At 40.7% G+C, this 19328-nt stretch overlaps 2 protein-coding genes across 2 annotated transcripts in view; both read right to left on the bottom strand.

Annotated features, from left to right (window-relative positions):
* DNAH10 (dynein axonemal heavy chain 10) overlaps window positions 1–3351 on the bottom strand; it is a 49606-nt gene extending 46255 nt beyond the window's left edge. Inside the window, exons 1-6 of the mRNA XM_063173490.1 lie at window positions 3180–3351; window positions 2798–2890; window positions 2323–2438; window positions 1721–1889; window positions 1264–1421; window positions 345–575 (exon numbers count right to left, since the gene is read on the bottom strand). Coding sequence (XP_063029560.1) covers window positions 345–575; window positions 1264–1421; window positions 1721–1889; window positions 2323–2438; window positions 2798–2890; window positions 3180–3351 — 939 coding nt within the window. The remainder of the gene's footprint in view (window positions 1–344; window positions 576–1263; window positions 1422–1720; window positions 1890–2322; window positions 2439–2797; window positions 2891–3179) is intronic.
* Window positions 3352–4110: 759 nt separating this feature from the next.
* Window positions 4111–19029, bottom strand: ATP6V0A2 (ATPase H+ transporting V0 subunit a2). The gene is made up of 20 exons (XM_063173174.1): window positions 18881–19029; window positions 17481–17559; window positions 16383–16480; window positions 15821–15958; window positions 15377–15477; window positions 14609–14735; window positions 13782–13864; window positions 13349–13442; window positions 12833–13045; window positions 12140–12290; window positions 11293–11432; window positions 10411–10565; window positions 9386–9476; window positions 8970–9088; window positions 8328–8538; window positions 8076–8195; window positions 7461–7580; window positions 6370–6487; window positions 5810–5981; window positions 4111–4922 (listed from the first exon to the last, which is right to left on the bottom strand). Exons 1-20 carry the CDS (start codon window positions 18995–18997, stop codon window positions 4820–4822), a joined length of 2550 nt encoding a protein of 849 aa, XP_063029244.1. The 5' UTR covers window positions 18998–19029; the 3' UTR covers window positions 4111–4819.
* Between the last annotated feature and the right edge of the window lie 299 nt (window positions 19030–19328).

Here is a 19328-nt window from a genome sequence, read left to right as displayed (position 1 = left end):
CAATTTAAACTTTGAAGCATCAGCTGTAATTTGAGGTAGAAACTATCTAAAAAAAAGGGACTAGAGAAATCTTAGTTTTCCCCAGTTCAGCTGATGCCATCAAAACTCCCAAGACTGGACTAGAAACCAAGTGCTCACAGCTCTGAGCTTTCAGACATTAGAATCATTGAAACTCATACAAAATAAGTGCCCCTTTTAAAAAATTAAATATAATTTGTTAATCTAGAGTATATCTTTATTGCTGCTAAAGAGTGAAAAAATAAACAAGAGGTGATTAGATCAACAGAGAAACCAAACTCAGATAAATAGTTTAAGCTTGAGCAAGTTTTCTCAAGGGCAAGTACCTTCAAATGGCGTTCAAGAGTTGACAGAAACTTAGCATTGTCTTGAGCTTCCATGTGATGCGTTTTGAGGTCACTTAAGACTATCTGTAAATCTCCAGTAAACTCAGGTTCAGCTTTCTGCAATATTTCCATGACTTTTTGCACCTCTGGAAGCTTCATCTGTTCAGTAAGAGCCCTTAAAGCAGCATCATTTTCACGCCAGAGGTTAATCTCTGCAAGTGGGCTATTACCCTACAAGTAATGTGGAATCAAATACAAAAAGATGAATTACCATTATGCAAGAGTGAATATTTATAATCAGGATTATATTTGTTCCCTTCTTTTCAATAAATTTTATGCTGAGATAAACTTGATATGATTCAACCATACAAAAAGCCAGAGAGAATAAGATCCTGAAATAAAATTATACACACACTGAAGGGAACTGCTCATGGGGAGTATTTCCCTGAAGTCATGGCTTTTGAACAGGTAACTTTAAAAAATCCCTCAGCATGTTTAGTGGTATTAGTTATACACACATCTGCAGACTGAAAACCTGAAAATAAATATTTTTGCTTTTGTTTGAGATCACTTTTTTGCAAAAAAAAGAAAAAATATAGCTGTCTATTTAAAAAAAATATTCAGTGCAGCTTTTAGTGTTTCTTTGCTCTTTAGAAGAGAGCAGATAACAAAAGTCTCTTAGTTTTCCACAGCTGTTCTGTGTGGGTAGGATCTGCAGTGAATTACTTCATATTTTATTTATATTCTACTTCCCAAAGCCACACAGTTCCTCACTACTGTTGTTCTCCTTTTCAAGAATTAGTAAATGGTCATCCAACAATCAAATGTGAAGAGGAATTAAAAACTAACACAGTTCTTGTGGGGAAATGAAGTAAAGTCTCCAGGAATAAAAGCATCTTGGTGTTACAGGCAACATTACCTCTGGAACCTTTTCCAGTTGTTCCTTCAGAACTCCAGATATTAATTTCTTCCAGGTCACTGCACAACGTTTCAGAGACTGAACCACTCCTGGAACTGTGGCAAGAACAGCCACTTGTCTATCCAGATCTACATTGGGCATCTCCAGTTTCAGATGTTCTATTGGAATAAAACACATGCAGAATGAAATGGCTTGTTCTGGCAGCGTGGCACCACTGGATATGTCTACCCCCTCTCCTACTCTTACTCCAAACTGTTTCAAAGACTTGTCACTGATTTCATCCATTTCTCCACGCTGCCTGCTATGCTTCAGGGCAGGAAAAGCACAGGTGGTATCAGCAAAGAGCAGCTTTAATCAAATCTGTTATTCTGCACAAAGCCCCTCTCAGGTGAACCTCGTTCTACTGCCATGTGCTCCAATCACCACAGTGCTGGCAGAGGCAAAACATTCCCCTCACCTGGTATGATCAGCTGAGTTTCACTCCCCGTTAGACTTTCCACTGACTCCACTGACTTTCTAGGCTCAGTCTCAGGTAATTTAACTGCTTCAGAATCTGAGTTTTCACTGTCTGAATCAAAAGAAGTTTTCTCAGTCTGCTGCTGACCATGGGAGGGAGCTGGTGAAGACTGATAGGATTGAAACAGGTGCCACAGATTAGATGGTTCATATTAAAAAAAAAAACTTACAAGCAATTCACTTAACCATTAGATATTGTTCTTAAATTTAATTTAAGTGTGTCTCCTTCCATTTCACATCCTTAGCATGATTCTCTCTGCCTCAAGTTCTGCAGAGCAATAGCTCCAGCATGCCTTCATGAAAGTCTGTGAGCACAGAAATAGAGGTGTCTGGTGTCAAACTCTTAAACGATTACCAAATAGGGGGAAAAATTGGGAAACAAAATATCAAATAAGCATTCACAAATATTTCATTTTGGCATATGAAGGTCACTTATTAAATATTAATATTTATTATGCATAGTCCATATAATACTAAATAGGCAAAACCACACCAAGAAACACTCAAGATTCATTCCATATATAAAAGCTGTCACTCATTTACCTGTGAGATAGCATTCTTCAGCATCAAGAGAGTATCATCAGTCAGCATCCCAGACTTTATCACTCGAGGAAGAATCTCATTAGCTTCAGTCAGGTCTTTAGGTACAGGAACTGTTTCTAAACATATACAAAAATTTAGTATAAATCTAATTAATTGATACAGAAATAATAAAGTCGTTTTCATAATAAGTTAAAACTCCAATAAAACACTACTAGGTTTGGTGCAAGTCATGTTCAAATACGGTTTTCTGTTCAAAAGAACAGTGGCTTGATTTGAACTCTCACTCTACAGACAGAGGAGGAAAATCTTGCACAGAAATGCTGTTAAATGACAAAGCACCCCCAGCCCTGGCTGGGGTTAAATAAGTTGGATGTGCACTATCCTGAGTCCCTGTCTCTATCATATCTTCACAATGGGAGGTGCTGTTTAACGCAAAACTGAAAACGCTGAGGCTGCAGTTCTTCAGGGAACATACCTTTGGTGTCTCTCAGAAAATACACAGTAGAATTTGACACAAATTCTTCGGGAATTTCATTAAAAGCCACATAGAAACGCTCACTCACGCCACCTGCAAGTGCACAAATGCAAAATGGGAGGAAAGCAAATAGAGGGCACAACATTCTAGAAACGGGCGCTATAGAAGGGCAGGAGAACACAGCCCAAGGGACGGAAAGACAGGAAAAGGGCTAAAAATAGGGGCCAGGACCTGCGACTCAGCAGATGGGACGAAGAGGGGTTTGAGGGAGGGGGAAAGAGCTCAGTGCCCAGGGAGAGCGCCGGGCCAGGGGAACCCTCTCCCGCCCGCTCCTCACCGGCCGGGCCGGGCCGCTCAGCCCGCAGCAGCAGCAGCGCCGCGCCCGCCCCGCTCGCATCCTCGCCGCCCTCGGCGCCAAGGCCGAAGAAGAGCAGCACGACCCGGGCACCCTCGGCGCGGCTCAGCAGCTCCTCGAAAGGCGCCGGATCGCTCAGACCCAGCAGGGAGACCGCTCGGTCCCGCAGCCACCGCACCCGCACGTCGTCCAGGCTCATGGCGGCAACCGGCTCGACGCCTCTCGGTGGCCACGGCAACGGTGCAGGGTGGAGCGACGGCTGCTGCCCGCCTTCAGCCCGCCTCGGGAGGCTCCGTGCCCGCCTCCGGAGGCGCCTCGAGCGGCCGTGCTCCCGTACAGAGCCCGCCCCGCGCTACCGCTCCTGCTTCTCAACCCCGGCCGCACTGCTTGCCCTCAGCGTCAGCCGCTCGTTCCCCTCAGCGTCTGCCGCCCCTCACGAGCGCTCGTTCCTTTCAGCACCTGCCGCCCCTCACGAGCGCTCGCTCCCCTCAGCACGGGCCGCCCCTCACGAGCGCTCGTTCCTTTCAGCACCGTCTGCCCCTCACGAGCGCTCGCTCCCCCCGGCACCGGCCGCCCCTCACGAGCGCTCGTTGCCCCCGGCACCGTCTGCCCCTCACGGCCGCTCGTTCCCCTCAGCGCCCGCCGGTTTTCCCCGGCGCCGGCCGCCCCTCAGGGGAAAAGCGGCGCCTGAGGCAGGGAAAAGGGTACGGACAAACACAGGGCCCGCTCGGCACAGCGCAAACGAGGCTTTATTGGGAATTCGTATGAAACAAGTGCAAAATTTAATTTGTGCTGTTCGTATGGCACAGATGTTAAAATATCATGGCAATATCCCCATTTTCACACTGATACAAAAATAATATAAAACGACCCCTGTCTACCTATGCAGTATAAATTCGGTTCTACGCCATCAGGGAGTGCCCTTTGTGTGTCCTTAGAGCCAAAACAGAAACAGGGATCGAGGCCAGTTCTTTATTCCATGTGCAAAAGTTTTTCCTCACTACAGTGGAAAAAAGAAGAGTAATACTTGTAAATCCTGCCTTCTTCCATAACATTAAATACAAATATAAATATCAGTGTGGCTTCAGAAAGCTTAAAGTAGTAACTCTAAGCAGAATCCAGAATGAAGAGATAACATTTCCAGTGCAATTTTAAATATGGCCAAAAAAGAGCACATTGCATTGGTGTGTATAAATTTACACTTCATAATCATCCTGGAATACAGACTGAAAACAGAACATTGCTCCTATTGCATTGTTGAAAGGTTCCCAAAGTGCTCAAGATGCAGCTGGGTTGAGTATGTGATTAGTAATGAATGTTTAATATAATGAGAAGTCTTTCAGATAACTTAAAAGCGATAAAGAGACTCAAAAAATGCCTACATGGGTTTCAGGACAAGCAGTAACTTTGTTTTTTTTTTTAAGAATAAAATTAATTTACAACATTAGTTCATCAAGAGAAAAATGTACATTTTATATCTATATATTTTACAAGATGCTCCAGATCTGCTATGTCTTTCTATGGGAGGTATGTTTTACAGAATTGTTTGGCTGCATTATAAGGCAATCAGTGAAAACCACTTTGTTCCACAAGAAACCATTCATAGGCAAGATCCAATCACAGTTACTTGCAGGCAATTCCAAACATTTCTGCTGACAGCAGCCAAATTATAATGCACCATCTTTATTAAAATGTAAAGAAATGTGCTTAAAAGAGAAAGGCGTAAACTTGTATCCTCCACCGGAGTAGAATTTGTTCTGAAATTCCACCCTGAAACGAGACAAAAAACAAGAAACTGTTCATGAATCCAAAATTAGTTATCAAGGGACAGAACTGTGCAACACAAGAAGCTGAATAAAACCAACTCCAATCCTCTCATTTGTTTTCTGTGCAGCTATTTAACCCTCCCATCACAGTCCCAGGCTAACTTTATTATTTTTATTGTCTAACTCCTGTTTCTCAGGAGACCCACAGGCACTAAACCAGGCTGTAAAGGCTCATTTCTTACTTCTGGCTTACTCATTTGTTTCTGAGTGAGTTATAGCCAATTGTTTTGCAAGTGTGCAATATCATGAGGACAACCTGTCATGTGCGTAGCTCTACCTCCTGTCTTTGGTCACTATACGCCTTTGTGTAAGTCATAAATTTCATCAGATTTCAAACTAAACATGCTCTGAATCCACTCCAAAGTGCTGAGCTTGTGATACCAAGACTAAGAAAGGATTAAAATACTTTAGAGCTGGCAGCCCCACTCACTAATATAAATGTTCTGTTGAACCAAATAAATGGACTGAAACCATATAGTGAGATAACCAGACTGAAACTAAAAATACTTATACAAGTTACTAATATTCTACATTATGAAAAGCTGCAATACTACAAATCAAATGCACTTACATTTTGTGAATGTGGTTGAAGTTAAAATGCATCATAAGCCAATATAATACTTGAATCCACTGAAAATATCCCAGACGAACAATCAAATCCAACTAACAAGTAATTTATTTAATATAACTAAATAAATGTATTTCAGTAGCAATGAGGCTCTTGAATTTTACACTTTGCCTTTTTAATAAGGCACCTAACATTTTGCCATAAAAATTCCCCTTTAACAAGCCAGCATATGCTGAAGTGGCATACAGAAAAAGAGAACGTACCAGTGAAGTCGTATGGCATGGAGAAAAGCAGAAAGGCCCTCCATGACCAGCAAAATAAAAACTGTCAGCACAGCAAAGAATGCCATCACAGGGATCAGCAGCAGGACACCGTACATCGTATCCACACGCAGACCCACTCTCATCACCATCTGCCACAGAACTTCTGACAACTCTAACAAAAACCAGAAAGTTGCCATAATTAATGTTGGTACTGAGTGCCTTCACCCACTGACTTGCTCATTTAACCAACCAACCATGCTGAACATGGGAGTATAAGCAACCTTCCTCCCCAGAAAGCTGCCCCCATCCCCTCAAATATCTAAAGATACACCTCAGTGTCAAAATTAGACTTACTGAGAGCAATATTTTACATAAAGTCACAGTTTTAGTTTGGAAGCTTCCATAAATCATGATTAGTTGAAATAGGGATTTTTTTTAATTAAGAAAAAGTGCATTTCGTACTAGTATCAATGGAACAGGCCAGCCTCCCCCTAACAGCATTAAAAATACAGATGTAGGAAAAAACCAAAAAATATATCAAAAAACCCATCCCCACTTACGTGCATGAGCAAGACTTAATGCCCAGAGTCTCAGGTATGAGGCTGTGTTAGAGATGCATCCCAGGCAGTATTCAATGGTATGAATTGCTTGGTTCATGAAAACATCTGAAAAGTCCAGCTAAAAGATAAAAATACATTTGCATCAATTTTACCAATATTATCTAGTTCTTGAAAACTTTAAGTACTATAACCAGTTCTAATTCCCATTCTATTAAAATTCTAAGTCTACAATATCAATTTTTTCATCTTTAAAAGCAGGGGTAATTACCAGCAATGCTACTGATAGAGAGATAACCACACTAATACTGTAAGTTCTAAATACAAATACTTGTAATGAATAAAGAGTTTCGAAACTGATATTACTGAAAATTTCAACACTTACTTTGTCTGAATGTTGTATTTCAACACTTTGTATAACACATTTTGAGTAAATAATTCTTGTATTTTCTATACACAAGAAACAAGAGTCCACTACCCCAGTGAGACAAGAACTATACATATTCTGCACATTAGGAAGTTGAAGCAATTCTTTGTCTTTCAATTCACATGGAATCAGTGGAATCTGCCCAGACCTTTAAAGATTTGCCCAAACTAAGCAGGAGCAGTGGGTGGGGACTGGGAATGCTGCCCAAATCCCCATTAGCAATAATCCTCAAAACAAGATGTAATTTGCAGACACAGAAAGACTTTTGTCCAGTTGAAAAGCCAAGATTAATTAACAGAAAGCTGGGCAGTCACCTCCTTGCCTCAAGTTTAAGAATCCATAAACTCAAACAAAACCCAGGATTTTTACCCCACTCTTCAATATAAGAAAACCTGTACTCCTAGATGCAGTCTTAACTGCAAACAAAACATTCTTTCTGTTCTCTACTACAGATAGGTTGTGGTTTACTGTAATAGTCTGAAAATACCAGAAAATAATGATAAAATAGCAACAAATAAGTAAATTGCATTTGGGCATCAAGGTCTTCATAAAGTCTCAGCTGAGTTTCTTCAAAACTGCTCAGCTCATAGTGTAGGTTATCTATTGACTGTCCACTTCTAATTTGCTTTTAAGAACATAGAAACCAGAGATTAAATAAAAACATTACCTCCTCTGCATCCCCCTCTCTGTGCCCGCTGTCTGAGTGAGTGACACCTTCTTCGAGATCATTACATGACAGGAGACAAAGCTCTTCCTCACTTTCTTTTCGGATAAGCTTGTAGCCACTCTGCAAAATGGGAATGGATTGTCTCTTCAAGCAGGCTGCCACTGTTATTTTATAAATTTACTTGAAGTAGTCACAGAAAAAGGCAAAAAGATTTAGAGGAATGAAGTACTAGGAATGAAGTACTATTACGTGTTTCAGTCCAAAGGTTCCAAACTGAGCAGAAACTGGTAAGACAAGGAGTAATGGGTTCAAACTGAATACAGATATACAGAAGAAATTCTTTCCCATGAGGGTGGTGATGCCCTGGCACAGTTTTCCCAGAGAAGCTGTGGCTGCCCCATCCCTGGAGACAAGGCTGGAGGGGTTTGGAGCAACCTGGGACAGTGGGAGGTGTCCCTGCCCACCACAGAGGGTGGAATGAGATGAGCTTTAAGCTCCTTTACAACCCAACCCATCCCATTCTATGAAATACCCACAGGGACACACTCTGTGCAACAAACCAGCAGCTGAGTTCTGCAGCACTGAGGAAATGTGTGAGCATCTTCCAGTACTTACCCTGTACATTCTTATGCCTCGGCCTCCGCTGTGCAACCAGAACAAATAAAGTGGTTTACCAAGCAGCATTACAGGAACACAAAGAAAAGCAACACCAACTAAAAACTTCTGCAGAGGAATCTGTTGGTGGGAGGGAGGAAAATTAGATTAGATCACAAAATCCACAGTAGGAAAAGCCATCCCCTTTTCCTTTAAAGTATTATCTGCATAGGGAACACAGGATTTCCAAAAGCTTGGAAGAGCATTACTCACCTGGCCGTAGAAGAAGCTCTTTGTTTCACCACTAGGAAACAGGAACATGTTAATAAATTGTATCAGAATACTGGGGGCAGCTGTGGAGTTCTCTGCAGAGTATGCCAACCACTTAAAGAAGATCATGAACACCAGATAGCCAAATATGCACAACATGAATAAAAGTTCAGGAATAAAAACCAAATAAATATTATAGGTCTTCTTGAAATGCCTGAAAGGTAGAAATGTGGAAAAAATAAAGTTTTACCACCACAGCCCAAATATAATTTCAATAAAACAAAGCACTTTTAAACAGCAAGACTGAGATTACATTCCAGAGCTGATTTCATTTTATTCAGTGAAATTTTATCAGGTATTTCAGTGGAAATAAAAACTGTAAGAGGCACATATTTTTATTTACCAACAAGTGAAATAAAGCCTTGTATTAATTTGTTTTGGGATTTTTTAGCACAATATTGAACCATCATCTTACATATGTGAAGGAGACCTCTCCATTATTGTCTTTTTATAAGAACAGTTTTCACAATTACTCTTATTCTGTTCTCAAACAATAATTCCAGTTTCTCTTATAAGATAAACTGTAATCATCCCAGACCTGACAAAAAATACAGTGTTGCTATTATTTTAACTTCTTGTACTTACACGTGGTTAAACAGCCCCAATATAACTCCAAATGTCATGTGAGTCACTCCGAAGATCACAGACATTTTCATTTTGAATGAATTCAGAAAAGTGAGACGGTTGCTTGCCAAATTCCATATCTGAAGAAGAAAACACCAAACCGGCATTGATGAACACCATAACAGGAGGAATAAACCAGTATCCATTTTCTACTGGGGACCAGAATTCTACCTCAAATGGAGGTCACAACTGAAATTTGAGTTGTGTAAAAATAGTTCAGTCTTTGACTTGTCAGAAGAAAACATATTATAGAACAGAGAATACAATCAGAAATGTAGTTTTTTCTTAGTCAGATTTATCTTACTCATACACATACCAAAATCTAGTGGACAAAGAATGATCATCACAAGTGGATAATTAAAAAGAATGAAACTCACTGGATCAATTCCAAAGGGATAAACTCCATTGTAGACACCAGAAACATTTGGATCCAGTGCTAAATATCGATTATGTTCCAAATCCTTATCGCTGCAGTGAAAGAAAAACACTCAGATTTGACACTTTCAACATGACCACAATATACTTTCAGTTCTGCAGGACACTGCTCCTGCTTTCCTTTACCTAACTCACCCACTGTCACACTTTAAAAAGAGTGTAAGAGTTTCTAAGCACAAAACTCCTGACTAATACAATCAATAGAAAAAAACAAAAATCCACCTAGAACCTCATAATCTGGGCTTAATTCACATTCACTATCTTTCAAAACAAAGTTCATGGATTTTATTCCACATTCCCCTAGAACTCAAAGTTTCATTTTAAAAATTCACAGTTTGCTTTTGCATGAAATTCACTGTCAAACACCCAAAGAATAATTGCTACCTTTTTTCTGTTTTGCATTTGGGGAAGTTTCTACTTTATTTTTGTAGTTTTTCATTATCACAGCACACACAACTCGTTCAAATCTTTAGCCAGTGGTCTTGACTCTTTGAAGCCACATCCTGTTTTGGAAAGCACCAGGAGATTTAAATACCAAAGAGTAACGAGACCTCAAATCAGTGAGGTTATCCCACTCTGAGAAAAAGCAGGTTTGGCAATTCACATAGACTATTTTTTCTTTCTTTTTTTTTTTTTTTTTTTATATCAAGAAAAGCTGTGCAGAGACTAGTGCTTGCCAGGTAATTATTTTACTTCATTAATAGTAAATTTCTTGTAGTAGAGGGAAATGCCACTCCACTATTCATTCCAGAAGCATGACCTAGGACAAATAAGTCCAAAACTAGACCTGTGTTTTCTATTCCTCTGAAAATCTTTATATAGACATAAAAACACATCTAGAAAATAAAAAGTAAAACATCAATGGAAAGATAAACCATAACAGGATAGCAAAACACACGAACAAAAGGGTTGAACTGCTGCAGGAAATACATCTCTGGTTTAATGGCATACCAAACATGCTGCTCACCTCCAAACCTTTTCATACATTGCTGACACATTCCATCCAGATCCAAATATATTTATTGACTTTGAAAAACAGTCATTATAGATCAATCCAGTGTATATAGAAAAGAGCCCCATTAACAATATCACATATCGGCCTTCAAATAACATTTTCATTATCTGTCAGTATTGAGGAAAAAAGAAAAAACAGAATATCATCTGTTATGTGAGCAAAGGTTAGCTAGACATGTCTAAAAGAAACACATTTCTGGACACATAAAGACTTCTAAAAACTAAAATTTATTTGTGAACAGTCATTAAGGAATATGAGCTTCCATGACCCACATTGAAACTTTTATCACCAGCATCCTTAGATTAAGGAAAGGTCTTTTGAAGCCATTTCCTTCCTGAGACTACTTTACAAGAAATTACACATTTGCAGGCATTCTTAATTGAACATAATTCTAATGAGAGATGCAGGTGTTCCTGCATTCCAACCTGTATGTTTAAAAATTTAAGTGAAGTTTAATAAATCTCAAACTGCAACTCTTTTTATAAATAATAAAAGGTAGAACTTGGAAAATCATTTTCTCCTTACATTGCCACTGTAATGACATTCTGTAAAACACATCACTGAGTAGGTCCAGGTAGAAGTAAAGACAAGCTTAAAACTTTAAATTTTTTCTAATTCTTTCATTACAACTTGATCATTTCTGCTCTTCCAATTGCATAGTTTAAAATATTACATTAATCTCATGGAATATGGGGTATTTTAACACAGAAAATCCTAAAGGAATGGAAAAAAGCCTTATTAAGTACCCATGCAAAAAAACAGTACTTTTCAGAAACCATGTCTATTCAAATTCTCTGGCTGGATGGAAGGTAAATAATTTGAAATTCCTTTTACCTCATCTTGTGCTCTTTTTAACCTAGGGTGGTTTTCATACAGTATTGTCAGGAGTGCAAATATGAACATGAGCAGCCCGTGCCCGAAGTCTCCAAACATGACCGCGAACAAGAAGGGGAACGTGATGATGGTGTAGAGAGCTGCAGGGACAACACGGCACATTTCAGCACAGCACACAGAGGATGTCCTGCCTGCATATCCCCAAGCAACCCCACACTTAAATCTCTCAATGCTTTTAAGTTTGAAAGACATTTCATTCCCTACTCATAGCCCTTTCCCCCACACTGTAAATTTAACTCAGTTTAAAGCTTGTTTATTGTGTAGCAATGACAACTTCACAGTTGAGCAGTAGCTGACAATTCTGAGGATAATCATGTGAACCCAGTAAATAAAACCCAATCAAACAGTTCTTCCTCTGTGGGTATTTCAGGTCTGTATTATGAGGTACTTTCTCCTGTGCAGAATGACCCAGTCAACATAGCTACAAGTATATGTTAAAGCGGGCTATACAACAAGCTGAATTTTTCAAGTTATGAACTCCACGCCTCAGTAAGATCAGTTTTCTTTGTTTTTTCCCCTAAATATCTTCCTTACCCAAAGTAAAACATATAGAACAAAAATTATACAGCTATTACCACTACCATTCATGATAAAATGCAAAACCAAATCCCATCTTGCTGCTTGGAGCCCTGTTCGTGCTTTTGATGAGCTACTGAAATTTTAAAACAGCTACTAACAAGCAGTATGACTGTCACCATTGGATCTTTGCCAGTGCCCAATTCAGCAAGGTATCAAGGCGAGCAGCAATGACAGCACAGCTCAGAGCTCAGCTTTCAGAAGGACCAACCTGGATTAACTTCCCCATAGCTTCCAACTCCATAGGCATCAACGATGTTCTGGAACCCTGAGGTGAATTTATTGGTACGTATCAACGTCGGAGGAGGTTGTGTTGTTGGGATGGTATTCATGAATGAGGAAATTGTAGCTCCACTCTTCCTCTAATTACAGACAGAAGATATATTTGTGTTAGATCTGTGTTAATCTAATCAAAGTGAAAATGTCTTCCCTATCAGCAGTTTCACTGATCCAAAAATACCATTAAATTATGCCCAAGTTTAACATTTATTCCTTTGCATCACCTCTAAAAACAAATTATGCACAGTGTTCTAATTCTTACTTCATATCAAGTATCAGATGAGACTTAACAGTCACAATATTATAAAAAAAAAGATTTGTTATTACAATTTTCTCTTATAAAACAAAAACAAATGCAAGAGAACTGGCATCTTCTGCATGACTGCAAATAACACGGTAGGCCCAGCTGGACTCAGGTCCAATACAGAAGTTATTCAAGAAAAAAAACCAAAATACTACACACAACACTAAATAAAGGCTGCGCTTACAAAAAATTGTTTTATACAGAGACCCAGATCTGTCTGTGCCTACTTTTAGTCTATTGTTAATAATTATTTTCTTTCCTTACATGCATAATTAGTTCAAGATAAAAGCTTTAACATCAGTGAGCATTCAGGTGACTTACTGAGCCTTCCTCCAATGCATGGCGCAAGTTCTGGAGATCAGCCACTGGACACCAAACCTCAGCAATTAAACATTTATTTGTGACATCAAAACTGCACAGGTTGAGGACGTGGTAAATGGCTTTCATCTTCTTCACTTGGATAACCCAAGTATAGATGGATTCTGATGCTTTATACAAGACCTGGCGCAAGTATTCCTCAGTTTTATTCAGCACCTTTGTTTGAGAAAAAAACAGAGATCTCACTGAGAATGTGACAGTGCCTGTGCTGATCACAGAAGAGCAGCTTGTACATGTCCAGTGCTGGGCCTGCTTTTAGGAGAGCAAAAATCCTTTTGCTGAAAACAGAAGGCAATGCCAAGTGCTGTGAGGTTTAACAGATATGTGCAACACAAGGCCAGGGACACAACTTGCTGTCCCATCAGCTCCAAAGCTGCACGTATGTTAGAAATTATATTCAACACTGTGATTCATTATATGATTTCCTACAGTGCAAGAGGAAATCTGTTCTTTACTCACAGTTTCAAGGTCCTGAATACGAACGTTGAGTCCTTCGACCACGGCCTGGCGCTCCTCGGTGGTGTCGGGGTAGGGGTACACGTGACAGCGATAGCTGCAGGACACAGGGCTGTGCTCGTGACCAAACCCACCACAACTCATCACCCAACCCCTGCCACAGCCAGATCTGCAACACACACTTCATAACCATGGAACACACTCGACTCAGAGGCAGCATTTTGCCTGTACTTGGTAAAGACTGCAAGTGAAATGACTCATGTATTTATTTGTACACTGCGTAATTATAGAGCTGGGTGCAACAAGGGGAGGAACAAATTTAACACAAAAAGCTTGTATAACAACCAACACTTTTTAAAAAGGGGTGCAGGGGAAAAACCAACCAGAAAATACCCCAGGTATAAAGGAATGTAAATATATTAGATTTACTTCTTACCAGTCACAAATCTTCTTAACTTTTTGACCAATTTGTTCACCCCAATAGGACACTAAAAAAACAGCCCACTTAGTGGTTTCACCCTAAAAAACCATAAAAAGTAAAGCTGATGAATTATGTTTTAACCAGCAATTCCTCTGTGACATAATAATAGAGCTAAATAACAAAGCTGAACAACTAGAAAAAGCTGTGTTAATAGAATTAATCTTCCATCAGTTACTGAAGATCAAATAATAAAATTCAACTGTGACGGTATCTCTTTCTTTGGTTTTAATATTAGAGAAAAGCAGAAAAAGTTTCCAGGGGAAATCAATGAGACAATATATTTTACTATCTCAGAATTCTTAGTAAGAAGAGTCTTTTAAAAAGGTAACAAATTAGAATTCAAGCAAAAAATAAAAAAAAGGCGACAGATTAGGCTGCCGTAATTGATTTACAAAAATTAACTTGTTAAGCTCACAGAAAAAACTTGACAGAAAACTAGCTATACTTGATTCGTTTTTAACTACTGAATGAACAAGTGGAATGGCTATTAAAAGGCAATGCACTGTACAGACCTGGTTAATAAATATCCAAGCAGCCATTTCTGCCACGTATTTTGACCAAGGTGGCCAATCATAAAGTCACCACTATTCCACAATGAAGTTCTGCACTCCTCAAGCTAACCACGACAAATTAATTCCCACTTCTACAACCTTGACAAATTCTAATACTTCTAAATAGTTTTTCCTCCAAGGACACTGGGAAATCATTTCCATTTACTGCAGACAGATCTGAGCAGCAATTCTTCCAAATAAAATAAATTGATCGTTACAATGTTTACTCACTGTATCTGGGTCTTCCAGAGCCTTATCCAACTCTGCATAGGTAAGAAAGGGATAGCCTTTACAGACTCTCCACAGCATTTTTTCAAATGCTTCAATCTTTGCTATGTGAACTAACCCAGATATGAATCTAGGAAAAGGAAAAAATTGAAATATAAGATAAAATGTACAAGGAAAAAATCTGGAAATTCAGAGTACATCACCACAATAATTTAGTATCTGCCATGGCTAGGGAAGGAAGCATCACCCTGAACAGGAAGTAACTGGTATAGAAAATACCAGCTGGTATATAAAATTTTTATTTGTGAAATAAACAGACCACAGACCCGAGCACACAAGTAGAATTACTTCTAACTAGTTATTTCTGTGAGATTATTTATTTTTTCTTGGAAGATATCCTCTCATAACAACACCATAGACAGCAGTATCCTTTCATCATTTCAAAGGCAACACAATTTATGTTACATTTACACTGCCAGGTGATTCAAACACTGTGTGTTTATCATAGAAAAAGAGTTTAAACAATAGAAGGAAGTATTGATCTAGAGATTTTCCTTTACACGTCATTGGTTTGATGGAAGCTTTGTGGCAGCTTTTTTGGATGCTGTCCTGTTTATCTCATCAAATTATCTGGGTTTGTGATAAAGGTACATTGGGACCAGGCTCCTGTCCTGTCTAAAACTGTTTGGCACACCTGAAATCACCACAGGCCATGTTTTAAGAGAACAGCTCATCCCTTACAGCCCCTCATCAAGCACTTGCCATACCCACCCCAGCGAGGCGCTCAGTCTGTGCGTGCGGTTGAAATCCACCAACGGCTCGTTCTCCACAGAAGGAAATTCTTCAAAATTTCCATGTAAATGGGATTCATACTAGCAAATAAAAAGAAAGAATATTCATTGCTTCCAGGAAAAAAAAAAAAAAAAACAACCTCTCATTTCATTATTATTCTAAGAAAGAAAAGGTAATTAGGTAAATGGTTTAATTAAAAATATAAAACTCATTTCTGTGTTCAGTTGAGGCAACAGAGAGATCCTTGATCTCAAGTGCACTGCTCTTAACAATTATAGTCAGTGCTGTAAAATTACAGTGTAAATTTCTTAATACAATTCATGCACCAAAATAATATAATTACACCTTCATTTTCAAGCAATTCAACAGGGAAAATCACAAAAATGCCACACAACAATCCCTGTCAAACCCCCCAAGCAATACCTCAGGCGTTCTCCTGACAAAATTCTGTGTGATCTGTAACATGTACTTGTATTCTGTCAGTTCAAGCAGGTTCTTCCTCAGTTTTTCTTTGTTTTTAGTTACTTCCCTCAATTCTGTCTCCAGCTTCTGCAGCTGTTCCTAAGATACAAAGTAAAGAAAAGACACAGAATGAGTTACAGGATTTTGGAAAACAGAGTAGGATTCATTTCCAACACATAATAATATGACAGTGATAGGAGTTTCCCATTTCTTAATTAACTAAAGCTCCAGAGCTTTTATCCCTCAGTCTGCCACAGATTGCTCTGTATTGAGTACACTTGATCCTCCACTGACACCTGTTCAGAGTGCTGCCCTGCCCCTAATCTGTGTCAAAATAATGCAGACTTGGAATTAGAACTGCAGGTAGCACAGAGTGGAAGATATCCATTTATTCTTTTAATATAATTACAACAAAACAGACTGTTGTTCAAAATTAGTGTTTTACAAGCTTCTACATCAAACACAAGTCATTAAGGTTGAAATTAAGTTCCAAGACTTTGGCATCTGTTTAGTGTGGAGTTACCTGGATTTCTAAAATGTGTTTCATCAAGGGGGCAGGAGGAGCAACATCTCCTTCAGGAAGTGGAATATCTGCTTTTTTAATTTCTTGTACTAAATACCCTGGAGTGAGAAGAAAAACAGCATCAGAAAGGAAACTGCATTGCCTACACCTCCAAGAGTGCTGCAGAGTTGACCTTCAGCTGCTCTTGATGGTGCTAATCACACTGCAGCATCAAAGCCCTGCCTGTTTTATTCATTCATTTCAGCAACAATTCACACAGAAGTCTTCAAAAATGAAGATGTTGGAGAGTGGTGGGGATAAAACACACAAACCATTCCTGCCTTGGAAGTCTGCAGAAGCAAGCAAACTTCAGAGGCTTCTCTTTCCCAACAAGTATTTTCTAAGAAGCTTTTACCATTTCACAGAACCTCTTTGTTGCTGCACGGTGTCACTTTCTGCTCATGGTGCAACTGTGTCACTTTCTGCCACAAACAGACCTGCTGCTCACTGACCCATGCTTGGAGTAAAAAGTGCTCAAACAAAGCAGCTTAAGCAACCTTGACAACAAATGCAACTCACACTGGGCAGGGGGACTGCCAAAAGAGCTGCTGGCATGACCAGCACGTGCCTCTGATGAGAGATTCCAATCAACGCAATCCTTCAATTGTAACTTTTCCTCAGGATACACTGAAGACATCTGCAGCTTGGCTGTAATGCTCTGCCCACCCTTCTCTATTCATTAACTACCATGAGAACACAACTGTTATTAATTTGAGATATTTTTAAGGGTGCCTGGAAAATCAATAATGTTGAGTTACACAAAATGAAGAAATAGGGAATATCTTACAGTCAAGGAAATATCTACAGTAAAGTTTCACCTCCCCTAGCAGAGTTTCAAGTAGTAAACACTGAAACAGCCTCATTTATTTATCAGCAACACATTGGCAACCGTTCTTCACCTCTGAGCATAAAAAACCCCAAATCTATATTTAGTGTAAGTAAATTTCACAGCTTACAAAGCATGGGAGGGTTAAAAAACCCTGAAGCTGAAACCTTCACAGTAGTGTCACTCTGGTAATGCCACAGATGAGAAACTGCAGGCATGAAAATAAAGCTCACCAAGTATTCTTTCCATTTCTTCACATTTCTTCACTTCATTCACATATTTTCTCTGAAACACACTCACATTTGGGTTAAGCTGAAGGAGAAGGACAAAATGCTTATTAGGGGTTTGAAATAGTAACCTCCCCTAGAAAACCACAGCTGTTCCTGTAACTTCCTGGAGACAATTTGCATGAGCTCTGTGCCTGTCAGCTGAGAAGGCACAAAAACCTAAAAAGATTACAAAGTCTTCAAATAGCAAAGCTGCTTTTATTAAAGCAGAATTATCCATGCCATTGGCTAGTTTTAATCAAACAACAAAATAACAAGGTCTACTGGAGAAACCATTCCTAATCTTATTTTGACAGTTTTAAAATATTGCTTAATGACTTCAAATTAACAAACCATTTAACAAATTTTCTGCGATGCATTTCCACAGTCTATCTGAAATATTACATTTTATGTACATCCCCATAATATGAACATACAATATCTCTGACTACTTATCCAGCTTATTAAATCAGAACCACTAATGCATTGTTTCTATAACAAATGGTGTATCAGGTAACTAGAATGACATCAAAGTGTTAATCATACACTCATATAATCATTCTTAGAAATCTGCCTTCTCCTCCCTGCCATATTTACCAACTAGCTGTTTATTTAAGTCTTCCCAGCTTTCCCTGCAACGATTTTACAAGCTACATTTCTAATGTATATCTGGAAAACATTTCAAAGTCCCACTCAGCAAGCAAAGATCATATAATTATGATGAGACAACGCAGAGACGTGGCTAATTATTGCCCAACCCAACTTTATGTTAGGCAGGAGATTCCTCCACGATGGAAGTGCCCCTCCAGGAACAGGAACCAGCTATCAATAAACCTACAGAGCAGCCGTCTGTGGGTCTGTCACTGGGGTGGATGGAGCCATCAGCTGGGCACACACGCTCAGGCTGAAGGCACTGAGGCTGCGGCTGGGTCAGGGGCTCTCCCACGGGATCTCGCTGCCAATGACCCCAGTTTAAGGTGAGAAAGGTGGGGTACATCCATCCCAAAGCATCGCTCCCGAGCGTGCCGGGGAGGCCAGGGCTGCGCACTGACTCCCCATCACTCATCCCCCCACCCGTGCCGGTGTCACCCCTGTGTGACCCTGCCTTGGCAGGGCTTGGACTGGCTGATCTCCAGAGATCCCTTCAGCCCCAACAATTCTGCGATCCTGCTTCCAGGCGAATGCCACACAGGGACGGGCCATGCACCTGCCTGTCGGAGTCGCGGAAAGACGGCAATAAAAGCAGCTTCCACCGACCCATGGGGGCCGAGCCCGCATCACCCCAACAGCGGCCCCGGGCCCGGCTCGGTCCTCAGGCCGGGCCCCCTCAGCCCCCGCGCTGCCCACAGGGCCCCGGCGGTACTCACGTCTCGGAACTCGGCCAGGCCGCGCTCGCCCACCTCGCTGAGGCACTCGTAGGCCGAGCCGCTCTGCAGGAAGAGCTGCGCCAGGCACACGGGTTCGCCGCGGAACAGCGCGCCCATGGCGGCGGCCGGCCCGGGGCTCCCGGCGCGGGGCTCAGCGCGGCGGGCGGGCGGAGCGCGGCCCGGGGGCGGCCATGGCGGGGCGGAGCGGGCCCGGCTGCCGCTTCCGGGGCGGGGAACGGGCGGGGAACGGCCGCAGAACGCGGTGCCAACGGCGGCGGCGCGGGGCGGGCTCGGGCACTGCCGGCGGAGCTGCCGGGAACGACAACGGGCACGCTGACCCAGGGGAAATGCAGGACTGAGAGAACATCATGGAATCACAGAAATGCTGGGTCGGAAGGGACGAGAAGCATCAGCGAGCCCAAGTCCCGGCCCTGCAGAGCAGCATTGC

Source organism: Melospiza melodia, chromosome 20 (genome assembly GCF_035770615.1).
Source record: "Melospiza melodia melodia isolate bMelMel2 chromosome 20, bMelMel2.pri, whole genome shotgun sequence".
Taxonomy (NCBI): domain Eukaryota; kingdom Metazoa; phylum Chordata; class Aves; order Passeriformes; family Passerellidae; genus Melospiza; species Melospiza melodia.
This window is presented reverse-complemented; position numbering and strand designations above follow the sequence as displayed.